At 38.7% G+C, this 25572-nt stretch overlaps 3 protein-coding genes across 5 annotated transcripts; 2 read left to right on the top strand and 1 right to left on the bottom strand.

The window, feature by feature from the left end:
* Window positions 1-99: 99 nt before the first annotated feature.
* On the bottom strand, window positions 100-21279 carry chrna4b (cholinergic receptor, nicotinic, alpha 4b). 2 transcript variants are annotated; one of them, XM_026920807.3, is made up of 7 exons: window positions 20985-21279; window positions 6636-6717; window positions 5548-5699; window positions 5248-5292; window positions 4998-5107; window positions 2313-3675; window positions 100-1922 (listed from the first exon to the last, which is right to left on the bottom strand). In XM_026920807.3, the coding sequence occupies exons 2-7, from the start codon at window positions 6691-6693 to the stop codon at window positions 1797-1799; spliced, it is 1854 nt and encodes a 617-aa protein (XP_026776608.1). In that variant the 5' UTR covers window positions 6694-6717; window positions 20985-21279; the 3' UTR covers window positions 100-1796. The 2 variants fall into 2 exon arrangements, with proteins under 2 accessions (XP_026776608.1, XP_026776616.1); XM_026920815.3 differs by lacking the exon at window positions 20985-21279 and adding an exon at window positions 6872-6984.
* Window positions 19867-21409, top strand: ptgfr (prostaglandin F receptor (FP)). Its single transcript, XM_026920858.3, has 2 exons — window positions 19867-20693; window positions 20931-21409. Exons 1-2 carry the CDS (start codon window positions 19890-19892, stop codon window positions 21258-21260), a joined length of 1134 nt encoding a protein of 377 aa, XP_026776659.3. The 5' UTR covers window positions 19867-19889; the 3' UTR covers window positions 21261-21409.
* A 745-nt stretch (window positions 21410-22154) lies between these two features.
* btf3l4 (basic transcription factor 3-like 4) lies at window positions 22155-25451 on the top strand. 2 transcript variants are annotated; one of them, XM_026921200.3, is made up of 6 exons: window positions 22155-22245; window positions 24170-24231; window positions 24370-24483; window positions 24601-24802; window positions 24936-24995; window positions 25109-25451. In XM_026921200.3, the coding sequence occupies exons 2-6, from the start codon at window positions 24178-24180 to the stop codon at window positions 25153-25155; spliced, it is 477 nt and encodes a 158-aa protein (XP_026777001.1). In that variant the 5' UTR covers window positions 22155-22245; window positions 24170-24177; the 3' UTR covers window positions 25156-25451. The 2 variants fall into 2 exon arrangements, with proteins under 2 accessions (XP_026777001.1, XP_053093933.1); XM_053237958.1 differs by having other exon boundaries at window positions 22214-22238.
* Window positions 25452-25572: the final 121 nt, after the last annotated feature.

Raw genomic sequence — 25572 nt, 5'->3', positions numbered from 1 at the left:
TTAAGCATTCCCAATTTTGGCCAAATATGCTAATGGTGTGCACTACAAAAAGTTCAATTTTGGTCTAATATGATCACAACAATCACTTCCAACTGCAGATCCAATGGTACTGCATTTTATTGGTTGCCTTCAGGAAAAGTTTTCACATGTGTTCGACTTTATGTTTATATCCCTGGCTATCAGAAAATGGTCAGAGACAACAACAGAGTTTCTGGAAATAAAGAGCAGTTTAAATTTTTTTTTTTTTTTTTATGACTGATGACACAACATTTATTTTGAACATTGTTAAGGCATGACTATATTTATGACACTTTTTGAGAGAAAACACTATTATTCATTCATTCATTCATTCATACATACATACATCTTCAGTAACTGCTTTATCCTGATCAGGGTCACGGCCAATCCGGAGCCAATCCCAGTAACACTGGGCTCAAGGCAGGAGAATTCAGTCCATCGCAGGGCACCACTTCTTCACACATCGGCAATTTAACATAGCCAGACCTCCTGCAAGTTTTTGGACAGTGAGAGGAAACTGGAGAACCCTGAGGAAACCCACTCAATAACTTGAGCTCAGGATTGAACCCAGGACCCTGGAGCTGTGAGGCAGCTGTCTACCTACTGTGCCACCCCAAAAAAAAAAAAAAAAGCTATATTTTTAAGTTGAAAGGTAATGAGTTTCTCCAGTTGCTTGTCAGGAAAATGTGTTATTTCATCCAGTCTTTTTATCGATTTTCCTGAGGGGTGCCAACAGTTATGGAGTCGGCTGTATAAAGCAAGCTGGGGCTTGCTTTGTTTTATGTGTCTGTTATGAGCTGCAGTCAGATGTGCAGAACGTAGCTACAAGTCTCTTGCTTTGGCCTAAGATCATGTCAGTATATTTGATTATGATGTATTGACCAGTTTTCACTGAAGAACCCTCTTGTTGTTTTTCAGAGTGAGTGAGTTTTACCTCATTTGATTCTAAACACAGACTGCACTATTATGAAAGAAACTCAAGCCTTTGTTGTTCTTGATTAAAGATGTAACTATTTTCTCGAAATATAATTTCATTATTAGGCATCCAGCTATAGCTTCCTAGCTGACAGCATGAACTGTGGCACAGAAGCTTATCTCTACATCCTGCCATTGTGTGTGTACGTGGACAAAATCTGGTGGTGTATTCTGTCAGTATCTATTGTGCTATAATCACCACCAGATAGAGCAGAAGGCTATTTCTCACAATCTGTTTAGACAGAGATGACAAATAGAGCTCTAGGGTAACATGGATGCCCAGTGAATTTATTCCATTGAATCATTTATTTACTCCTCCCTGCGAAAAACACAACAGTACAAATATGGCACATGAATATCTAGATTATTCTAAATAAATTTCAATATGAATTGCTTTTATGCTGTCAGTATGTAAAATTTTATTCATCTAGTTTTGTAGCAGATCCTTTAATATATAACAAATGGCATGAAGGTATGTGGTTATAATTGGCACAGATTTAAAGCGTGAATTTAAAGGGAATAATACACAAATGAAGGAACGTTTCAGAAGAAGGCACAGCAGCTTATTTGCAACAGAAACTGGCCTTTGTTGAAAGGACAGGAATAAACCATTTTGTGCCTTGAAAGCATTTCAAGGAAATATAAGCTGACCTTGAAAAAATGCTTCATCGTTACATTGGCCACTCTGGAATGTGATATTATGATATTGCAGATATTTGTACAGTCAAAAACAGTGGATCTGGATGAGGACACTGAAAGTGTTTGGCAGGTTTCTTGTTCAATGCTGAGCTCAGTGTCAGATTCTAGATCATTCCAGCCAACCAAGGAGGCAGAAACAGTCCCGCTGTACCCAAAATGCACACCAGCACAAACATCCAGAGAAATATTCTATCAATCACCATGGCAACATATTTCCAGTCTTCTCTTACCTGGTAGGAAGAAAGAAAATGATGAATTTTATATCTCGCACTATATCGTCTAATAATCAAGTCTTCCCATTTTTAATGGATGACTGATTTCAGTGTGCGAGGGCAATGTTATAACCTCTGACTTTTTATCTCTGTTGTAAAAAATTTATGACAACCTATATCCAGCTCAAAGTGGCCCACAGAATTTAAAACCTGTTTAGAATGTGACGCTTATGTCTCACCGTTGCCTTATCGAGCAGACATGCAAATGAAATTGTAAAAAGTGTAACAGAACTGATTTTCCTAAGTGAAGAAGAAGGTACTACCTGGCAAATGGTACACTTTGTTTGTATGACATGCTTTTGGGCTGCTTCTGAATTCAGGAGGTTAAAATAGAGTTCTGAAACCTACCGAAAAGTCTGAATCCTCAGCTCTGAGATGGTCGGCGATGTACTGGACTCCCTCGAGGGCCCGCAGGAGTGACTGTGACACTGGAAACTCAGTTTCCTCCAGCTTGGATTCTTTACTACAGCTGGGGCTTGAGATTTGAGTGCCCCGGACCTTGTGTCTTATACATGAACCTGTACTTTCACTTCTATCTGCAGTGACGTATGTCTTTATACTTGTCTCCTCATGCTTATGACAGTGCCAAAGAGTTCCTGTCTCATGCGTACCTTCTGTGGTATCCACAAATACACTCTCAGCACTGTGGCACTGAAATTCACAAACCTCACTGAGAGCTAACGTTTGAAGCAGAGGCCCAAGGGGTGCATCTGGAGACAAAGAAGGGCTTGAGGTAGAGGAAGTGTTCACTTGAGTGCATGTGAGTCCAGGAGTGAGGTTCATGTGTGTGGGCTCCTCTTGAAGGATGGAGTACTGACTACTGGGGGAGCTGCAGAAAAGAGGAGATTTGGATGCTGCTTCTCGGTGCATTGCACATGATGAGCTAGCAGAGACCATGGCCAGATCGAGGGGCATGGTCAAGGTGGGGTTGCCCTGCTGGATGGGCTGCAGTGCCATTGGCCTATGCATCATTTCAATGAGTTTGCGGCAGTTCCTCTTTCCAGCAGCGGGTGGACGTTTCATGAAGAGGTATCTCGGGACCAGGTGGAGAAAGAGCTGGCGGACCCAATGAGGCATTCGATGCGTGCGGGATGAGCGGTGGTGCACGTTCAGCACAAACACGGTGATGATGATAGAAAGCGTGACAAAGATCATGGTGAAGAGCAGGTACTCACCGATGAGTGGGATGACCAGCGAGGTGGAAGGGATGATTTCTGTAATGAGCAGCAGGAAGACAGTGAGTGAGAGGAGCACCGATATGCACAGCGTGATCTTCTCAGCACACTCCGATGGTAGGTAGAACACAAGCACGGTCAAGCATGAGATCAGCAGGCATGGGATGATCAGATTGATGGTGTAGAACAGAGGGAGCCGGCGGATGATGAAGTAGTATGTGATGTCTGGGTAGATTTCTGTGCAGCACTCGTATTTCTTGCTGTTGTACTTTCCCACAGCGTTGATGATGACCCACTCACCACTCTCCCAGTAGTCCATTTGGTCCACATTGCTGTCCATGCTGACCAAGTCGATCTTAGCTCGGTCATACGTCCACGAGCCAAACTTCATCTTACAGTTCTGCTGATCGAAAGGGAAGAACGTGACGTCAATACTGCAGGAGCTCTTATATATGGCAGGAGGCTTCCATTTGACTCTGCCATCGTGGAACACCTGGGCTTTGGTCAGGTGGGTCACGGCGAAATCTCCATCAGCGCTACAAGCATAAATAATCATTTCGTTAGAAGGAATGATATTTGAGGCATAGCTTGGTAAAGGATAAGAAATTGTTTTGATGCATACATTCTTAGTTAAAACGTGATATCTGGAACCTAAAAGGATTCTTCACTTTAACCCTCTTAGAGGTTCAAGGTTCGTTAGAGGTTCTATGTAGAAAAGTACCATAGTGTTTCCAAATCAGAGAGGATTCCAAGAAGGACAATTTTGTGAAGAAAAGGGCCTACAACTACCCAAAATATCTTAGAAGAACCCCCTTTTCAAAGAAAGTACAAAATACAAAAGTATTTTTCCACTCAATGTGCGTGCATGGTGCCCTGTAATGGACTGGAATCCCATCCATGGTGAATTATTCCACTTTGCACCCAGTGATCCCGGGATCTACCGCAACACTGACCAGGGTATAGCAGGTGAGAATTTTTCCACTCTCACTGCAAAAAATTACATCTTAGCTAGTGAATATAGACAAATATAACTAATATTTCTTATTATGAGATTATTATAAATCAAATATAAGATTATTCAATCGTTATTCAGTTTTTAGATGCTTTTACTCATTTCAAGCTCCCCATTTTCTTATTCTATTAGCAGATAATTTTGCTTCTTTCTAGAAATAAGTGGTTAAAGAAAAATGATCTGCCAACAGACCAAGCCTATTTCAAGCTTGAAATTAGTAAAAATGTATACAATTTGGTTTAATAATCCTATATTTGGTTTATTATCTTACAATAGGAAATACTAGATCAATTTGACTATGTAAGATTTTCACTTGCTAAGATGTCTTTTTTTTTTTCTTTACAGTCCAGATTTACTAATTTTGTCTGGTATCCACGCAGATGGACTGATGTGGACTGATCTTATGATCTTATATTTAATTGTGTATTTAAGTACATACTCAATTATGTAATGTGTCATCAGTAATTTTCCATTTTGGAAGTACCTTAGAGGAAATTAACTCAATATCTAAGTTACATTCACAACATTTTGTTCAACTTGTACCAGTGTCAAGGTCTGAACAGGTTTTGCACCTGATGCTTCCACACTGTAAGTGTGAGTCTAATTTGGATACTGTGAAATCAGTGAGTAAGAATTTTGTTCGCCATTTTGCAGAACAATAATGATGAAATGTGGAGAAGTGTATTTATATTTCAGGAATGTTCCACATATGTATATACGGCAAAAAATTAAATAATGATTACATAATAAATAATATTAGCATACGCAGTATGATGTACTGATGTACTGATATGCAGTAAGTGTTCTAAATATTGAAATTTGGCATTAGTCCATAAAAGCACCCACTTGTTGTAGAGCACAATATCAGGCCTCCAGATGAGCTCGGAGGGGATTCTGATGGAGGTGACATTCTCAAACTCCTCAGGGTTCCAGCGCAGCTTGTAATCGCTCCATTCCTGTCAGGGCACATACACTCTCATCAATGTTCTGAATCAGCAGGCATGACAGGATAACTGAGAGTGAGGTAACGGGAGCCCAGTTTCAATTAAAAATCTCATTAATTTTCAATTATATGCTCCAACTGATCAAAACATACCTGTTTCACCCAAACATTGGTGGTCATCATTTGATTCTTTTCATCCTGCCATAGGGAATAAAATAAAAAATATTAACAAATGGCACATATTAACTTTTTTAATATGTGATTTGATCAAATAGAGGTCATGAAGTTAGAACGTGTATACACCAGGTTCCTTCGAAGCTGGTATATGTGAACAAAAATATTTTATTATATTTAGCAAATGACAAAAATGCTGCGTTTCTTTATTTCCTTCTTTCTAAAGCACTGATGTAAATAAATGTACAGGTTTATATTCCAGCTCGAGTTTAAACTCACTACATCAATGAGTTGTGCGATGGAAAGGCCGAAGTGGACCAGCACCACATCTGAGATGTTCTCTACAGGACGTGAGAGCTTGTTATAGCGACGGAATAAAACCTGAAGTAGTCTCTCCTCTGCATGACCATGAGCCGGGGCAGGTGTGCACACTAAAAGAGTGTGAGAGAAACAAACAGACATGCATATACACATAATTAATACTCATTCATATCAAAAGACGATGAGTAAAGGATTTCTCTCAGTCATATATTCAATCAACTACTGAAGCTCCACGTTTTACAGACGAGACATGTGCACTCTGAGCAGCACATATTAAGATAAGACTACTCTCTTGTCCCGGTAAATTGATGTCGTTTTGCTAATCCAATTTATCAGGTGAGTTTTAGCTTGCTGAAGAGCTCTTCAGTGTGGAATGTCATAGTGTTATTACTGGGTAAGAAGATAAATAAGCTCTTCAATCTTTACTTCCTAGTTGAGAAGTCTTGTAGCAGTGTGATCTTTAGCAGCAAGCTGTTCGGTATCTTGTCCTTTTGTCCCCAGAGCTTTTATCAGCTCACAATAACTCCTTCAGTAGTAAACTATAATCACTAGCAGTTTTACTGTGTCCTTTATAAAGTATTATAGGATAGTCGCAAATCTAAAAATGAACAACATCTGCACTCTTAAAAATATAGGTGCCAGAAAAACTAGAAATGTAGGTGCCAGAAAAGGAGTGATCCACTTTTAGTTGTGTAAAAAGAGTTATTTTTTACGGTCCATGATTCATTTTTTTAGTTGTTACCGCAATAAATGAAGTAATCATTCTCCACAAAGATCCTTCTAAATAATGGCAACATTTATGGAGGAAAAAAAAGGTCTCTGTGGCAACGAAAACCAAAGAATGATTCTTTTTAACATCACTTTGTCTAGCAGCTTATATATGCATTTTAAAAGTACATTTTTTAAAGTAAAACATTTATGCATTATTTCTTTACCAGTAACTATTTCATGTTCAAACTCAGTATAGAATTCTGCACACATAGGGATTTTTTTTTGTCACCACATGCTGATTAAAAAATCAGAGTGTGGAAAAAAAAGGACGTTACCGTAGATGCATTGGAGGTAGAGGATCAGGATTAGCTGGACGCTCCTGGCTGGATTCATCCCGGTTGGTCAGGTCTTGTATGTCTGAAATGTTTTTAGAAAACATCTGAAAATTTGAATGTACAAATTATGTCAATAAAGAGATTAAATTCAAATGGTGCAATTATGTGAACTGAACAATTGAACAAAACTTAAAGATTAAAGTTTTTTTTTTCAGAATGCAAATAAGAAATTAGACCAGCTTGTAAGTGCAGGAAGAAATCTGTGTATCCGCTGGAACAACTGTAGTGATGGTTGTTCCTGTCTTGTTCCTGTACTTTCCCCGTCACTGTCTCCCACTTTGCCCCTCCTTCCCTTTCTCTCTCTCTCTCTCTCTCTCTCTCTCTCACATGCTCTCTCAATTTCCTCTCCTTCTCTCCTCTCATCACCTTTCCTTCCCCACCCCTCGCTCTGTCTATCTCTCTTTGCAACTCCACCTTTCAATCATACATTATTTGTCTGACTAACTATGATGTGCTAGTAGTGTGTGTGTGTGTGTGTGTGTGTGTGTGTATGTGGGTGGGTGGGTGGCTGAGAGACAGAACACTGCAAAGGAACTGAGTCACTTTAGTCACTTGAGTCACTTTAACTTCAGTCTCACAAAACAATAAATAAAGACTGATGTAACAATTTTAGCTTGAGATTAAAACACACATAGCCAGCATGCTAAAAATATGTGTGAAGGTGTTTAACATTTAAAGGCACAGAATGGAGGTGACCTTGGAACATTATGACCAAGCAGGTGCGTGGTCCTTTAATGCGCTGCAGAGGATTATTTGAAATGTCTCTGAAAGTGATCCGAGGGTGTAGACTTGATCAGGGGCCAAGAGAGAGACAGGATGCTCTCTGCTTGCTAATTACACAGCACAATTTCTGGCATGCCAGTGCTGTTCCACACTGTAGCTACACAGCATTGTATTTAAATAAACAGAAAGAGACTAGACTGACAGGCATCACTAGATGTTGACAAGCATCACTAGATGTTGGTCTTCTTGAAAACAAAGTAAAATCTTGCAATCTTTGCACCAGGAAAAAGGGTTTTCTAGCTTAACAAGTGTTAATATTTACTAATGTGAATATTAATAGTTTTAATAATGTCTGTGTTCATACAAGAATCTTTACTTACCCCATTAGGCTTCAAATTCTGAAACTGAGATTAACATGTTAAATTGGAATCAAGAAAATATTTTCCTGTGCTTATGCCAAGTCTTTTCACACCTGTCCCCCTCATGATCTGATCCAGGAAAATTGATTAGCCAGCTGCCTAGAAATGTACTGCAGGTTAGTTAGAAACTAAAATCATCCATGTGGAAAACTCCTCTGTGCCATGTGAATAAATCCTAAATGATTAGAGCAAGCGAGGTATTTGTACTGACATTCATATTTTCATTTTAGAACTAAAAAATTAGCCTGTCCTTTTAAGGTCCTTTAAGCATCCATTTTTCCTGTACTCATTGGTTCTCAAAGGATTCAGTCTTGAAGAATTTCTCCCATGGTCATTCTCAAATGACCACAGAGCATTGTCCTTCAGGCAAATGAATTCAACCTTGAATCCCACCAGCCACACTTTCATTAAGCTTTGTAAGAAATGACTGGGCAGCAACAAGCTTCTTCTTCTGCCTTCCTGCCAAGTCTGGTGTCCAAGATCAATATCGCCCTGATTAAAGCTGACGTCTGGACAGCGAATATCATTTAGTGTAATGAAAGGTATTCCCACACCATCTTTGATCAATATTAATATAGATCTGTCATTAATATGTATTATTATCAGGGGCTTCCTTTTCAAACTGCAGGTTTAATAGACAGACATATTGTTTAATCTGCCCTTTATCATGTGGCATATTTTATTAAGTTCAGGGTTATAAAACTTGCAGAGTTGTACTGTCAACTCACTTGTCTGTTCTTGCTCAGTAAACTAGCAGGAGGTGTGTAAGGGTTTTCAATCATTAGCGTTTGAGTTTCCTAAATCAGGGTACATGCACACCTAGGGGCACTCTGAGGTAATATAAATCGTACTTAATAGAAAAGGAAAATCGTGACCTATTTTCTTCTCAGTTTGACCATCTGCCAGTTTCCACCCACTAGTCAGCTATCACAGGAAAACTACCAGCCAGGAAGGGTGAAGGCTAACACGTGCTTCCTCTGAGACCAGACAACCTCATCTTTTCAAACTGCTGCTCATGCTCCATCACAGGGCAGTGTGACACACTTGTGCTATCCGCCCTCTTCTACATACGTGACTTCACTGATGCCTATGATTGGCTAGTGTTGCTGTGATTGACAGGGGAGAGAGTAATGCTTATCCCTCCTACCAAAATTGGCATGGCCATTTTTACTCCATTGGTTCCTAGCCACGGATGGCTGTAGTATCGTCCGGATTCAAACTCGCGGATTCAAACCCACTCAGCAAAATTGTGACTTTTACGGGAAAAAAGAAAATACTACTAATACTTTTTCCAGAAAGTATTTTACTGTAATTAACACAATTTGATTAAAATTGATTTAATAAGCAACTAAGAAAGAATTAATGTGCTTTATAATTGAATACAATAATCATGAATGAGACATGCTGCAATGAAGGAAAAATGGACTTTAAAATTTATGACAGTATATGAAAGAGAAAACCTGCCATACATAGAAGATTTACATCAAACCAATAATCTCGCTCTATTATTAAGCAATATTTATTGTCCTGGCTTAAAAATGGTCATTTTTTATAAAGCTTTACGGTTGTCAGATGTGTGCTTCAGTGTTGTGTGATGTGCAGTATGAAGATGAGTGTGTTAAAATGCTATCCTTAAAAGTGGCAACCTGGTGAGTGATGTCCAGTAAGTGTGCATCTAATCCATCAAGTGGCAAGCATCTACAGCAGCAGCCCATCTGCTCAGTGTAACCTCAGACCCCAGCAAGGTGCCTTCATGCTGACAGCCAAAGCCCTGCTTCTCCCACAGCTCACAAACTGAATCTCATATACACACAAATGTACCTTTTCTATACTGTATCAATCAGGGCAGGTTTTTGTGTATTGGTGATGTGCTGGCTAAGAATGGAGGCACATAATTTAAAGCAGAATAATCCATGAAAACTCAGACTCTGGTTGACAGATTGGATCAATAGACAGAAAGAAAGGTTAGGCTCACTATTTATGAACTTAAAGATTCATCAATATGTTTCACCACCTTCTCTGAAGCACAAACGTCCATCTATACATTTCTGAGTTTACCTCAGAAAATTCCAGAAGCAGCTGGAAGCACAATGCCAGCATGATCACTCAAGTACCGTTGCAAAGGTTATTATTGTGGGCAGCAGCCACACACACACACACACACACACACACACACACACACACACACACACACACGGATTGTACAATATAGAACATACTTTTTTAATGCTTCTGCCATTGCCTTCACCTTGCACATAGCTGTATTATATCTGTAGATATATCTATTCCGTTTAAGCCTATTGTGTCTACTGTAAGGTGTTAAATATTCTCTCATGTTATTATGATTATAAAATTTTATTATTATATGTCTTGCCATCTTATTGGTATGTGAGTTCTGGAAGCTTCATACCAAGTCAAATTCCTTGTGTGTGTGTGTGAGCACACTTGGCAATAAAAGCTCATTCTGATCCTGATTTCTCCATTGACCTCTACTGAGGCACTCAGTTCAGTTATTAGTGCATTAAAGACAGAGGACATTGGATTTTTAAAAGTAATAATAATAATTTAAACAGTTTGAACAGTTTGCATCTGAGCAAAGAACTTGAGCATTAAAGTAAAAGTTTAGCAGAGATAAAAGCACAACATTTGGATCCAAGACCTGTCATAGTTTACTTATTATTCATGCATGTGTCAATTACACAGCTCAACCATTCGTTTTCTATTTCTTTTCCATTTATTTGCATGTCTATGCATTTTTTTTCATTCACATAATCCTTAATCCTTCCTAACCTCCTGGGTTTCTTTTTAAAAGCCTGTTAAATTAGTTCCATACAATTAAAGGTCATTTTACATTATAATGATTTCCATTTGCTGTTCATCTCTGCAGACTTTGTTGACATTGTCCTCTCATCTGTGGTTAAAGTGCCCTTTTTGTCTCATTCACACACACACGCACACACACACACACACACACACTCCCTTTCTCTTTTCTCAGACTTCACAGCATTATCACCTGCTGTGATTTTAATGAATTGAATGGTTAAGACTTCAAAAGGCACATACGGAGACACACAAGTGATTATGCCAAGTGAACATTTGGAAAAACACAAGTGATAACTGCAGTAAGAAATGGTTTAAAGATTATTTATGCTAATGTACGAGAGAAGAATTTGTTTCCTCAGAACATCGCAGTCAGATAGACATGTCACAAAATCTTTATATGTTTAAAAGAGTGTACAAGGTGACAATGCTTGTACCCCAAAAGGTCTGCAGTATGTTTCCTTCTTCCTGACCAACACCCAACAAAGAATAACCACAATTAAATACTCTGCATGGTTTTACGCTTTAATTCACAATGTGGTTGCCATCTTCAATGGCTAAAAATGGCTTTTTAGCATGCCCCTATGTATGCCCCTCTATGGATAAAAAGGGCTTTAATGGAGCAAAATGTTATTTCTTAATGCCATTTTACACATCATATTCCACTGTTTCTTTGGTTAGGGCTCATTAGAGAAGATCTAATACTAATACTAAGCTAAAGTTATGCACATCTCACATGGTCATGAACTTTCTAGTTACCTTCTAAAATCTACAAGGAAAAACCTGAAGAAAGTGTCTCATTAAGATGCCACCAGAACAGCATCAGTGCACCTTGGCATCAATTTTTCAAGTTTCTGGGACTGTACTGGCAGAATAACCTCCATTCTTCCAAAAGATTTCCCTCTATCTGTGTTTTAATGATGGTGGTGGAAAGCGATATTGGTCTACATTGTCCCTTAAGTGCTCAAATGGGTTGAGATCTGTTCACTGTGAAAACCATAGCATATGATTTGTATCATTTTGTCTTGGATGTGGACATTGTCATTCTGGAACAGCACACTCCCATCAGGAGAGAAATGATTGCTCATAGGATAAATGTGACCAGTCAGAAGAACGGTGTATTGGTTTGCAGTGACCCTTCCCTCTAAGGGGATGAGTGGAGCCAAACCATGCCAGCAAAATACCCCCATAGAGTAACACAGATACCATTTTTGCTTTATTTTGGCACCCATATGTTTTTAAAACCTTCTGAAAATCGCTTGCCAAATTATAATGAATTAAATTACACATTTGCTGCAAATGCTGATGATCTCTATCTTTCTTTTAGTCATTTTTAAATGTTTAAAAGTTGCTATTCTAATTCTTTCAGCAATAAAAGCTAAATTGACAAAATGCTTAATTATGCATTAGTGCATTAATGTACCCATTTGTCCCAGCTAGCATCCCCAATCCCATTAAGAGAAAAATGTGTTATTGAACCCGGATGTTTATTATAGAAGTGGTGCTAATTATACCAAATAGAAAATGAGTTTCCCTGATGACCTTTGGTGACTCAGAAGGGTCAAGGACTCCAATATCCAGCCAGACAAGAGTCAGCAAATACCATGGCTCTCATGTAACAACATCCAATAACAGCGCGGTGACCCTGAAAGGATGCTGGTCAGCGGATGCAGAGGAAGAGCGAGAGATGGTAAGAGAAAGACAGTGCGGTCTAGAGAGATATATTGAGACACAGTTTGAGATGCTCAGTTGGATGATGTGCGCTCTGTCAGAAGGGTGATGAGACGTCTTTTTCAAGGGGTGCAATGTATCTTTTTCACCTCAGAGAAAGAAAGAGCATGTTGACTTTGTACTTGTAGTTTTGTAGTTTAGAGAATACACTGACAGGATGTCTCTGAGTCATGCTTTTCATCCAGTCCTAAGAAGAATTAGTCAGTGAATGTCTATACAAATCAAAAGCTATATGCAGTGACACTTTAATATGATTTACTGAGAGATTATTGAAATGATACACAGGTATTTTTCATCGGCATTCATAAATTTCATTACGTCATTTCTCCCATAAAAATTCTTTCTTAATTCTAGGGCAATACTATACTTTTTATACAGTTACTGACAGTAAAGGTGATTAATGTCAAATGCAATTTTAAAGAAAGTTTAAAAAATAACATGGATTAATACAGGAGTCTACATTGACATCAATATCTGTTACCACTGTGTAAAATTTAAGTCAATCTCTATAAAGTTAATAAAGGTAGGTAGCACTTGTTTGACTTGTCAGCCTTATTGAGTAAATCTACACCTGATTTTAGTATATTTAGTCCAAGTTTAGATTGATCAGTTACCTACATGATTAATGTTATTTGCTAATATGAACACAGTGAAAGAATATAAGATTAATTAATTCACTAGGCTGGGCAGTAGTCACCATACGCTTGACTACAAATATATAGTCAGGTTTTGCCATCTAGTGGCTCTGGAATTTAGACCTGATATGCACACAGGAGCACATTATGACTTGTTATTACTATAGTCAGAGAGGACCAGCACTGTCACTACATCAGCCTTAAAATGCAGATGATAAAGGGCAAAATAATAATAATAATAATAATAATAATAATAATAATAATAATTTCTGCTACATACAGAAACAGAGATATTTGATGAAGCCAATTTCAGCTTTTAATATAATTAGAAATGTTTAATTGTAAATGTTACCTGATGGCAAAGCTCACTTTAGCCAGTTAGCTAACCTAGCTAACATTAGCTATCAACCTAAAACATCATCTTGTAGGTAACAGTTCACTAATTGTATATAAGAAAAACTAGTTGTGTTACTAGTAAATAATTTATAAGGTGATGGCCATACTTTCTCTGTGCTTCTGTGTTCAAGGGCAAAATTACAGCAAATCTCAGCAAGCTAATGAGTGCCTTACAGAAGCAGTTCATTTGAAAAAAATGCTATTAATACATATATTAAGGCCAGCAATACTGGTTATAAATAATATTATCATAATAATGTTATAATAAGGCCTCCTAAAAGGTAGATAGCATAAATGAAGCTCATGCTTTGAGAGATTATGCAAAGTGAACAGAGGGAATCTCATCATTCTGTCAGACTGAACAAGTGACCAAATGTATTTCTTACAGGAAACTTGTTCATTCGAGTGTTTGTTTCAAATACATTTAGGTGCCAAAGCTGGTTACAGTCCCCTAATGGACAGCTTAGTATGTTTATTTGAGAAAATCTTAGCTAATCTTGTATGCTAACTGCTACATTAGTGTTAGCTAAATTAGCTAGCTAGTAGTCAGCTGGTGAGCTACTGGAACCGATTAAGAGTTAGTTAATATTTAAATACTTTATCTAGTAAATCAGTAGTTCAGCTTTTCTGTGTTTTTTTTTTTTTTGATGAGAAGCTTGTTTGTGTTTGAATGACAGGAGAAGATGAATGAAGGAAAAGCAGACAGGCAGCTTTCGGAGGCGGTAGGAGCAGTATGCAGTTTTGACAAAAGAAACCTCTTTCTACCTGATGTGGTGACTTTGTGAAAGGTTCGAACATTATAAGTCTTTCTTACAGCGGCTCAGAGTCAGGTCTTCCGAAAGTAATTACAGTTAACATACAATTACTTGGTATCTTCACTATCATTACTAATACCGGATTGATATGGGCTGGTCTAAATTTCTAGACTTTTACTTTCCACATTGTAGGTGTGCCATTTTTCTTTACCTCATGTCTCAAGCTTGTAGTTTCTCTGCCATTGCTTGAAATACACCATAATTCAGACACATACACTGTACGTACTCAAGTGCAAATTGAAAACCTTTTCCTCTGCACCAGTTCTCTAGGTCATGTAGAGAAAGGGTCATTACACTAAAAGGAGCCTGTGACAGAAGAGGGCTCTGAGTGAGGCGCAGGACACATAATGTCTATAGCACAGTGCTGAAAGGAGGGAGACTATGAAAAAGAAAGAGTAACACCTGCTGGATAAATGTATTCACAAGTCTCCGTGAGGGATCTGAAGACATCACACAGCACACACTGACACTCTCTAACACATAGACATTAAAAGACTTTTCTATTCTGCTGTAAAATACTGCTTAGGGTACATCCATAAAGCTTCTGATGATATTTTACAAGTTAATATGACCTGCATTGGAAGAGATATCTGTAGATAATATATGGCTGGAGTCTATTACACGGCAACACAGTTCTCATTTTGAGGTGAAGATCTGTCAGAGATTCAGTCATTTTTCTGTCTAAAACTTAGTCCAGTCATTGTCTTATCTTATAGTCCATCATTCAAAGAGCTGCGTCATGCTTCACAATGACTCAACAGCCTGCACACCTGTCATGGATAGGGCAATTCCACAAGTTCAACATCTGTTTAATTAAGAAACTGTGACTTATAATGAATACCTCATTACTTAGGTAGTAAATAATGTACTGACTGTGCTTGGTGTAACTTTGTAAACACTTTTAATGAAAGGGTACAAACAAACTGTCCAGACAAATGGACATGGACAGGGTGACTTCCCTTGATCATGCTGTTTCTATGGATACGGATCATGGGTGAAATAGAGCCCAAGCTAATGACACTCTTTAAATCTTCCATTAATTTGGAAAGGACACTTACTTGGCTGTTCTATAATGACAAAGGTTGTCTATTCCTTTATTTTTCATTAATTAGCCGTTCATTTTTTATGTAATTCATGCAACTTTCAAATCATGCTGCATTGATGGCAGAATGTATAAAGGAAGGGTCATCACCTGGTGGGCACAGTCTGTATGCGGACCCAGAAAAGTATTTTGATAGATTGAGCTGAGTAGTTGATAAAAAAATAAAAAAAATGTAGCAGAGCTCATAAATGTATGAAACAAAAGGTCATACTCCAGCGACTATAGTTTTCTATAGATGAACTGGTTCGTCTTCTGTAGCAGAACCTCTGTTGTGGTTTTTTCAGTCACACGCATATAAATCATTTAGCTCAAAGCAACTCATTGGCCCAGGAACTAGCTACAGGGCTAGAGACATTAGAGACTTAAATAGATTTTCATTCTGTCTAGGTTCTGTGGTCTGATTAGCAAACTAATGGCATGGCTGATTTAAAGAAAAGTCTGTTTGAAGTTAAAATACAAATGGACAGAGAAGTATGCGTTTATTTCCCTAATGTCGAATTCAAAACAAGTCTCTCCTCTGTTCAGAGTCCATGGCACTAGTGGTAAAAAAGTCACCAAAAGTATTAAAGTGAAGTGCCATTACGAAACAAAACATAACCACTTCATATCGTCTTATTTATAGCCATAAATGAATCACATATGGTTAAGCATTATAAGGTAATTGTTAACAGCCTTCAGATATGTGACCTTTAATAAGCAAGGAATGTTATGTAACTGCACCTTTACAAATTTTAGTAGAATACACTTGGTATAGACTATACATAACCCTGCTCTCATGGGGGTCAACTGGGTAAGTTGTCTTGGACCCAAGATGGGTCCAACTGTGGGGCCCCACAATTCCATTGTCACGTGGAATAAACCTACACTATTCTTTGTTGTGATACCCTCAAGCATACACATTTTGTAACTTTAGTGTATTACTTAGAAAGCTACATATAGTTTACCTTTAAAGCTTAAATTATGTACCAGGCTGGGACATTACATACTGCAAGCCTGCCTACACATGAACTGTGCAATTTATATTCCTTGTTTGTTTTCTTTAAAGAATGGTTCCAGGAAAATTTGAGGTTTAGACAAGTTTTTAACCTCAAATATATTTGTAATAAATAATTAGCCATACTTAGCCAAAATTTAGAGACCATCAATTTCATGATCAAAATGTGAGGCAAATGGAAACTTTGTAACTTTCTTTTTAAATTCGTTAATATTTAGATGCTATGAAATAAATTTGTAGTCTTTTTAAAAGGATTGTCAATGTACCTTGAATAATATCTTGCTTATTTTAAAAAGTACTTAATTAGTACAGCACAAACAAACTCAAAAGTCACTTTTACATGTGGGGGGGGGGGGGGGGTGTGTGGTTCCTACAGTGGATGATTTTCAGTGTTTATCATCCAGAATTCAGATTTAATCTGTATTAAATCTGAATTTAAAAAAAAACTGTCCCGATGGCGCAAGGGTGTCCAATCTTGGCATTTGAGACTATGGGATGCAGGCAAATTGGACACTCTGTCTAATTCCTATACCATTAACTTCTCATTCTCAAAATGTCTCAAAAATCTGATGGCCCTATTAACTTGGTATGTGAGAAATTGTGCCTTCCAGCTGTGCAATAGCGTTTTCTCTGCGGCTACCTTGCTTGCTCCAAAGAGCAAGGAGACTGACCAGCACCTCCATGACACCTTCACGACAGAGCAAGTGAGCAAGAGCAGGCATTGAGGTGAGAACTGGGAGGAAGTGGAAGGCACAGGAGGCCATTGGCCAAGCCGAATCACAGCTGCGGCACAGACTGCCAGTGGGATCTGTGGCATCTGGATGATCTGGGATGGGCAGCACTCCAAGACCACACTACGGTACAAGTGATGGACTGTAAGATCTTGTAGGCAGAACTGTGGAAGGCTGAGCCATTCTGAATGAAGTTTCTGATCCAGTCAGTTTATGTCCTCCCCATCCCATCCAACCTCTTCTGCTGTAGAATGGCAGAAACCCCTGCATGCTCACTGTGCCAGAGAAGAGGAACCCTGGAGCATATACTGAGCTATTGGCCAATGGCCCTGGGAGAGGAGTGCTATCACTGGACCATGATCAGTTGCTAAGGGTAATAGCAGATGCCATCTGCACAGGGATCAAGCAGGCACCATGCAGTGAGACAGAACATTGCTTTTGTCAGGGCTGCAGTTGTAACTAACCAAGAAGACTCCTTCCTACGGCACAGAACTGGCCACTGAAGATCAACCTAGTGAGACAGCTCAAATTCCCAGAAACCAACACAGTAACAACAGTAAGGCTAGACATTGTCTTGATGTCAGAAACCACAAGTCAATTGACCTGCTGGAGCTCACAGATCCCTGGATAGACAGGATAGAAGAGGCCTACGAAAGGAAGAAAGGAAAGGAAGAGGGCCTGGTAGGCAAGTCCCGGAGCCAAGGATGAAGGGCTCTATGTGAGCCCATTGAAGTTGGCTTTAGAGGCTTCGTCCTGAAGCTTCTTGGCATTACAGGGCTGCATATTAGAAAAGCTATCAAAAGCACCACAGAGACTCCAGAAATGGTGCTAAGATGGCTGTGGCTTAAGTGGGGTGATCTGTGGAATACATAAGCTACTCAGACACAAACCTACAATGTTCTACAATGGCCCCATCATATTTTAAATAGGGTTGAGTGGCACTGACCAATAAATAATGGGGCCAGTGGGGCTTGCTACAGCCTTAGTCACTGGAGAGGCCTGTATGGTTCTGGTTGTGTTAGACATGTTTGCAATGATGAACGACAAGCGGGGTAATCCGTGGAAGACATAAGCTACTCGGATGCAAGTAAGGACCTGATCACCTCCGGCTGGGTCGCCTAGGTGAGGGTGTCTGATGTTGCAAGACCCGAAACACCCGATGACCGCAGGTTACATCAGTGACTATGTATCCAAGTTGCATTGTAAGGCGTATGATAAAAAAAGTGTTGATAAGGCATGTAAAGAACCTGGCACTCATTTGTGAGACACAATATAAGAGACTTAAGTTAATTCTTAAGTATCAGATATTTTACCATAGTCTTTTTATTGGGAATCTCTGAATTTGCCATGTTACAACATATATTCCACCTATAATAAAGGACAGTGTTTTTCAGCTTTTTTTTGTCACCACCCAACCTTTCAACTAATAAAGCATTTAAAAATATAATATCCATCAAAAGCAACATAGTTAAGTGAGACAAATAATGATCTAATTAAAAATATATTGTGGAGGTGTTAAGTATGGTCTCGAGTGTGTTAGCATGTCACATGTTATTGATGAACAGTGAAACTGGACATTTTACATGCTGTAGCCCATATTCCACAGAAAAATGGTAAATTCATGAATAAATTAATAAAAACGACTAAGAAAATATCTTCATATTGAGTATTTTGAAAGTATATTAAACCTATTTTCATATGCAATTTTCAGATTTTTCAGACATTTTTAAAATGAAGAGATAATGACATAGGAATTAAGCAGAAATCTACCTACATTAGATAGTGTCAAATGCCAATTTCACTGCTCTATTATTGAAAATTCCTACAGTAAAATTTCTTCATACTGGTTAAGTACATTACACCTATTTTCATATGCAATTGTCAGATTTTTTAGATGTTTTGAAAATAAGGAGATAATGGCATAAGAATTAGGCAGAAAGTGCAATTTGCCTGTATTTGATAGTCTCAAAAGCCAAGTTCACAGGTTAGTTATTAAAACTTCCTACAGTAAAATTTCTTCATATTGAGCATTTTGAAATCTTAATCATGTGTTGATCTTTCCTTGTTATAGACTATGAGGTGTGGCTTCTGCTTGGTTGGAGTGACGATTTGGAATGAACCCCTTCTATGGTGTAAGACAAAAAAATAGGAAAACACTGTGGATTCAGATGGTTTGGGCGGGTTTAAAACCTGAATTTATTCAATTCAATCTGGCAACCCTTTAGGTGTATTTTACCCTCTGTGTGAGGAGTTTAGATCAGTCCATCATCCACCTCACACAGCACAGCTGTAAGGGCACACTGACAAGAGACGAGAATGCAATTTTAGGAACCCAATTTTGTTGAGCTGCCTTGTCAAGGACAGATCTGGAGACTTTAACATGCAAGAGTACTTGACTAAAGTGTGCAACAGGTTCTTTTTCCTATAAATAATAAAGAAAGTGCAACTTTTATTCCTAATTTTCTGCTGTAAATTTCTGCTTTTATTCCTAAATTTCTGCTGTAAAAACTCATTGTCCTCAAGCCTCTTGGGACATCTGAAGGCTGGAAGACTGACAAACCCTGATTACATTTCTTTACCCTGGTAAGTTTTAATTTGTGATTAAAAATGTATCATTGGCTACTATGCTGTTAAAATCATTGTTAATTATTAAGAAGTTGTGGCCATAAGTATAATCTTGCAAACATTTTGAACACAGTTTATGTGCCAGTAACAACATTGTATAAACCAGACTTCTCAATTAGTCTGTCTATTTAGATAATTTAATAATCAGTTTGTATCTGAGTTACTGCTGCTTTAATTTGTGTTGCAGGCTTGATTGCTTAATCATGTCTTACAATGGGACTGCTAAAACAGAATGTCTGAAATCAAGCACTATGTCTAATAACAGCTGTAATATAGAAAACGTCTCTGTCACTTCCTCTGTCATAACCATGACGGTGGGGATCGTTTCCAATACTCTGGCTCTCTTCATCCTTCTCAAAGCCTACCATCGACTCCGTATGAAGTCCAAAGCTTCTTTCTTGCTCTTTGCAAGCGGACTGGTGGTGACTGACTTCCTGGGACATCTTATAAATGGCTCTCTGGCTCTTTATGTGTATGCCTTGAACAAAGAGTGGGAAAGCTTCGATCCCAAGCAGGTTCTTTGTGGGTTTTTCGGCATTTGTATGTCTTTTTTTGGTCTGAGTCCCCTGCTGCTTGGAGGCGTTATGGCCGTGGAGCGCTGCATTGGAGTGACTCGCCCACTCTTTCACACCACAGCTTTGACCTCCTATCACATAAACCGGCTGTTGGCACTTACCTGGATCGTGGCCCTGCTCGTGGCCCTGCTGCCAGTGTTAGTGTGGCGCCCATACCAGGTACAGGGCTCCCGAAGCTGGTGCTTCTATCGTTTGGTGGGGATACGCGACTGGCTGGATATGCTCCTCCCCATGATCTTCTCCGTGTTGGGATTGCTGGCTCTGTTCATCTCATTCGTGTGTAACACTGTGACTGGACTCACTCTTCTGTGGTCCAGAATGCATCGTGAACATGACCACCACTGCTCTCGCAAAAGTTCTCTCCATTCTGAGATGATATGCCAGCTCCTTGCTATCATGATGGTATCGTGTGTATGTTGGGGTCCTTTTCTGGTAAGGACTTAATTTTTTGGGGGGGCTCTATTAGTGCCATGGAAAAGCCACAAACAATGCAGATCATATTTGTAAATAATATATAGTATATATCTTGACATCCTGTGCAAATGATAAATACACTTTGACTTATAGTCAATATGAAACATCCAAAGGAAATCACTGCATAAAACATTTTTACCTCCATCAATAGATTAAATATCCTCATGTTTTGCATTTTGTTTAATTTGTTCTCAGGTTACGATCATTATCACGAGTTTGCAAGAGAAAGGTGAAGATGCATATAGCTACCTGTTGCTGACTGTGCGACTGGCCACATGGAACCAGATTCTTGACCCATGGGTGTACATACTTCTGCGCAAGGCTGTTTTGAAGCGTCTTTTCCTGCTGGCACAGAGATTCCACAGTCCATGTCAGAAACATGGACCAGAACATAGGTGGAGGTTTAGCGCTCTGGGGAGTTCTGTGAATGCAAGCAGCTCTGTAAGCAGCAGACCAGACTTCATTTGCTTGGATGGCCCAGTCCTTCCAGGCACTCCCATCACAACCAAACGTAATTATACATGAGCTGGAGGAGAGGAGAGAAGTTTACCAGGGATATATTCTGGTTAGAGAGAAAAGGCCTGAATGTTAATTCTGAAAAAAAAAAAAGCTTTGAAAATCACAGGGGAACTGCTGGGGTGGGGAGAAAGGAGAACAGATTTTTAGTCGAACCATTTGATAATAAATTACTTGAGTGCTTATATATGAATATGAGGGTATGAATATACACCTGGCTATATCATGAGCATAATTACTATCATTTCTACATTTTGCATGTAGCATAACAAAATAGTTACAAACAAACAAACAAATAAGCAAAATTTGCAACTAAACCTCCAAGAGATTCTGCCGAGATTCTGTATGTCAAATATATGTAAGCACTGGGAGGGAAAAAAGTGTGAATATCACTTGTTTAAGGCAACTGCACAAGTAATACATTTTAAAAACTCATGACTTCATATCAAGAAATATAAAACTGCAAAATACATGAATACTGGAAACCTCAAAGAGAAGTGATATCGCTTGAAATGTCTGCATGATGTTCATCTTTTACTAAAGACAATTTTGATGAGTGTTAACAGTATTTTGTGTGTGTGTGTGTGTGTGTGTAGTCATGTGTTATGAATGTATACAGCCTCCATAAATGTTTCACTTTGTTAAATGGAATTGTACACTGAATTATACATAGCATAAAGAAAAAAAATGGACTTCACTGTGACTATTCATGAAAAAAAGGGTGTTAAGTAGGAATGGTCTTTAATATCTCTTTGATTTCTGGTGTTTAATGTGTCTCATGCTCTTTGTGTGATAACAGACTGTACTGTAGGAGAAAAAGAGATGGTGAGTAAACACTTCTCCTCACTGTGCCTGCTCTCACCAGCAGAGGCAGCAGCGCTTTAATACAACCCCATTGTACGCACGAGCACATAAAATAAAAGTGACGTAGTGGTATCGTCATTTCCGCCTTCTTCTTTTGTCGCATGCTTTTCTGACCAGCTGTAGGTAAAAGGTTTGTATTTTTTTTTAACCTGAAATTTTCATCATTTAATGGCGTCTGAGTAGTTACTATTAAACAGTAAGCTTAACGTTAGATGTTTAATCTTTTTTCTTGGCTACACGAAGTCTCTGAAAGTGTTGACACTGCGGGTTGTTTTCATCCTGGATGCAGTTAGCCTTTAGCTAGTTCACTCAACAGCGACCTGACGTTAGTTAGCTAGTTAAACGCTGTTCGCTGCCTCGAATTCACTACGGAGCTTTTTTTATTTTTATTTTTAATTATATACATAAAGGGAGATAGTGATATAGCAACATTTAGTCAAGGCCACATTCCAGCGAGCTAACAGGCGGCTAAGCTACATTAAGCCCCACCAGACGTCTTCCCCTCGGTAGCTTCCTCGCTAGCAGCTCTGCTCAGATTATTACACAATAACTTTCTTCACCAAGTGGATCCTTTCGGTGCTGAAATCTGATTGGCTGAGCGCTCGCGTTCGAAACCGTTGGAAAATCCACGGTGCACGCGCACCTGTGACCGCATCACGATCAATGATTTCTGTATTCAGGCGCCAGTTTTTTTTTTGTTTTGTTTTTTTTTTAAACACCAATAAAGAAAAGAGTTAGTTCGTCATGTTGTACATGTTGTACATGTTGCATTAAAATGGAAAACTGTTTATTGCCAATATTATTAATAATAAGTTATTAATTTGTAATATTGTTTTTGTCGCCGACATAAAATTAAACCATAATCCTAATCGTATCCTGTACAGTAGCCTGATCTTTGGCCGTTATGTTGCTTAGCAACAAAAGGTTTCTGCTAAGGGACTACATTGCGTGGTGGAAGATTTTTTAATAATATAAATAATTAATAAAACTGTAAATAAAGATCCATAATTCATTTTTTATGTTCTTAGTTATAATAATGTGTCAGTGTGTTGAGTTTGCCACAGGTAATAGTGCAGGAATGTTTAAGCAATATTGCTTGAACAAGAGTGCTGTTATACTAAATATCGGCTTTTGTACAACAGTTCTAATAAGTTAATAAGAAATTAACTGACATTTCAGGCGCAATATGACCAAATATTTTGTTAATTTTTGCTCTGTCGACATAGTTCCCGAAGAAGCTACAGCTGGATAGAGAGTTGTGTGTTGCCGTGGTAACGCACAGAATGATTGACAGGCCGTAGTAAGTGTAGTAACAGTTTTAGCGTAACGAACTATTGCTAGAATTGGAAATTTATGTAGCGAACACAGACAAGTGGAATGATGCACACAGTGAAATGTCCCAGTGCTGTTACGTTAAATATCAGCACTCTGACCAATCAAATTAGTGCACTGGAACTAAAAGTGCGTCCCAGATCGCATACTTATGCACTGTTCTACGACGTTTTGTAGTATAAATAGTGTGAGTTCAGTGAGTGTGTACACACTGAAAATTCCAACAAGAAGAAATGCACTTCAAGTACACGCATGATGCACTTATCCAACCGAAAAAAGGAAGTGTGGGACGTTGGACGCTTCGTGCATTTAACGGTCGCAGCTTTGCTTACGTAGCGGAAAAGGGGCGGGGCTACCAGGCGCAAATTTGCTCAGAATCAAAAAAAAAAAAAAAAAAAAGGTTGTGTTGGGCATAAAAGGTAACACTGACATGAACAGTAAAATTAAGAAATTCATTTGCTAAAGCTAGTGGCGTCGCATTATGTTTGCGTTTGACATTTGTTTTTCCTCGCTAACATAGGAGGCGAAAATTTTATTACAAATAATGCGTGACTTCTGCAAATAAAAGTGACAGTAATGTTGAGTTCTGTATTTTTTATTTCTTTGCTAGGGTTGAAGAGTTAAAGCTCAGTTTCACACTATTCATGTACTGTTAGTGATTGTGTAGTCTCAGTAATTGTGTGATCTGAAGCTCAACAGCAAAATGTTCTTTATTTTTCCAGAAGACAATATGAACCAAGAAAAACTGGCCAAGCTTCAAGCCCAGGTCCGAATAGGGGGCAAGGTAAAATGAACCTTCACGTTGTTAACATTTTTTTTAGCCTTAATTCTGGCAGCCACCGCACATCATGTAGTATTTCTCTAGCTAATTATTATACACCACAGCAAACGTTTCTAAAGTTTCAGTGTCTTCTCTTCTCAGGGAACAGCACGTAGGAAGAAGAAGGTCGTCCACAGAACGGCAACAGCGGACGACAAAAAACTTCAGAGCTCGTTAAAGAAACTCGCTGTGAATAACATTGCTGGCATTGAGGAGGTACAGTGTTACTGCTTTGTTTGGCTCTCAAAAGCCGCAACCTTTATGATTAAATCAGAGTAATAGTACTGCTCAGGGAAATGGACTTGGGTCTAACTTGAATGTCTGTGATTGCAGGTGAACATGATAAAGGATGATGGGACAGTGATCCACTTCAATAACCCCAAAGTGCAGGCATCTTTGTCTGCAAACACATTCGCCATCACAGGCCATGCAGAGACCAAGCAGCTGACAGAGATGCTTCCCGGCATCCTCAGTCAACTGGGTGCAGACAGTCTCACGAGTCTGCGCAAACTTGCGGAGCAGTTCCCCAGACAAGGTGGGTGAGAGTGACGCACAGTAGAAAGATCTTTTCTTTTTTTTGTGTGTGTGTGTGTGTGTGTGTGTGTGTGTGTTCGTGTTCATTGGATAACTAAAAACAACCTATGCTTTTTTTTCCTGTCTGTGTAAAGTTCTTGACAACAAAGCCCCAAAAGCAGAAGATATCGATGAAGAGGATGATGATGTCCCAGGTAGGACACATCAAATTTTTTTTTTTTTTTTTTTTTTTTTTTTTATGAATATGAAGAAGAACTCTTTTTCATGAATCTCCATGCCCCTGACACATTTTCTCTCCTCTCCCCAGATCTGGTAGAGAACTTCGACGAAGCATCGAAGAATGAGGCTAACTGATTGCACATCATTAACTGGGACTGCAATTCAGGACAGAACCTGTTGCAGTATTTTTAAGTGAGATAACAGACATATCAACACTATCCAGCAACCCAGAGACTTTTGTATTTTAAATTGGCACTCTTGCCCAGATAATGCTCCGCAACCAGTCTCTTGCACTTAAACAAGATGATGGTAACATTACAATATGACTTATGGTTCTGAATGAATACCGTATTGTCAGTCTTGATCATGATTGATGGAAAACTAGTCTTAATTATTTTTGTCAACGAAACAATAAATATCAAAACCTTTTAGTGTTGTGATCTTTATTGCTGCATAAAGAGCATTGTGTGGATTTGGTTGGGCTCAGACAGAAGCTGAGAAACAAGGAGAAGGACGATTCTCAGCAAAGGGGGTCTATCACTTTTAGTGACA

Source organism: Pangasianodon hypophthalmus, chromosome 11 (genome assembly GCF_027358585.1).
Source record: "Pangasianodon hypophthalmus isolate fPanHyp1 chromosome 11, fPanHyp1.pri, whole genome shotgun sequence".
Lineage (NCBI taxonomy): Eukaryota > Metazoa > Chordata > Actinopteri > Siluriformes > Pangasiidae > Pangasianodon > Pangasianodon hypophthalmus.
The sequence above is the reverse complement of the archived record's forward strand: the minus strand, read 5'-3'. Positions and strand labels throughout refer to the sequence as shown.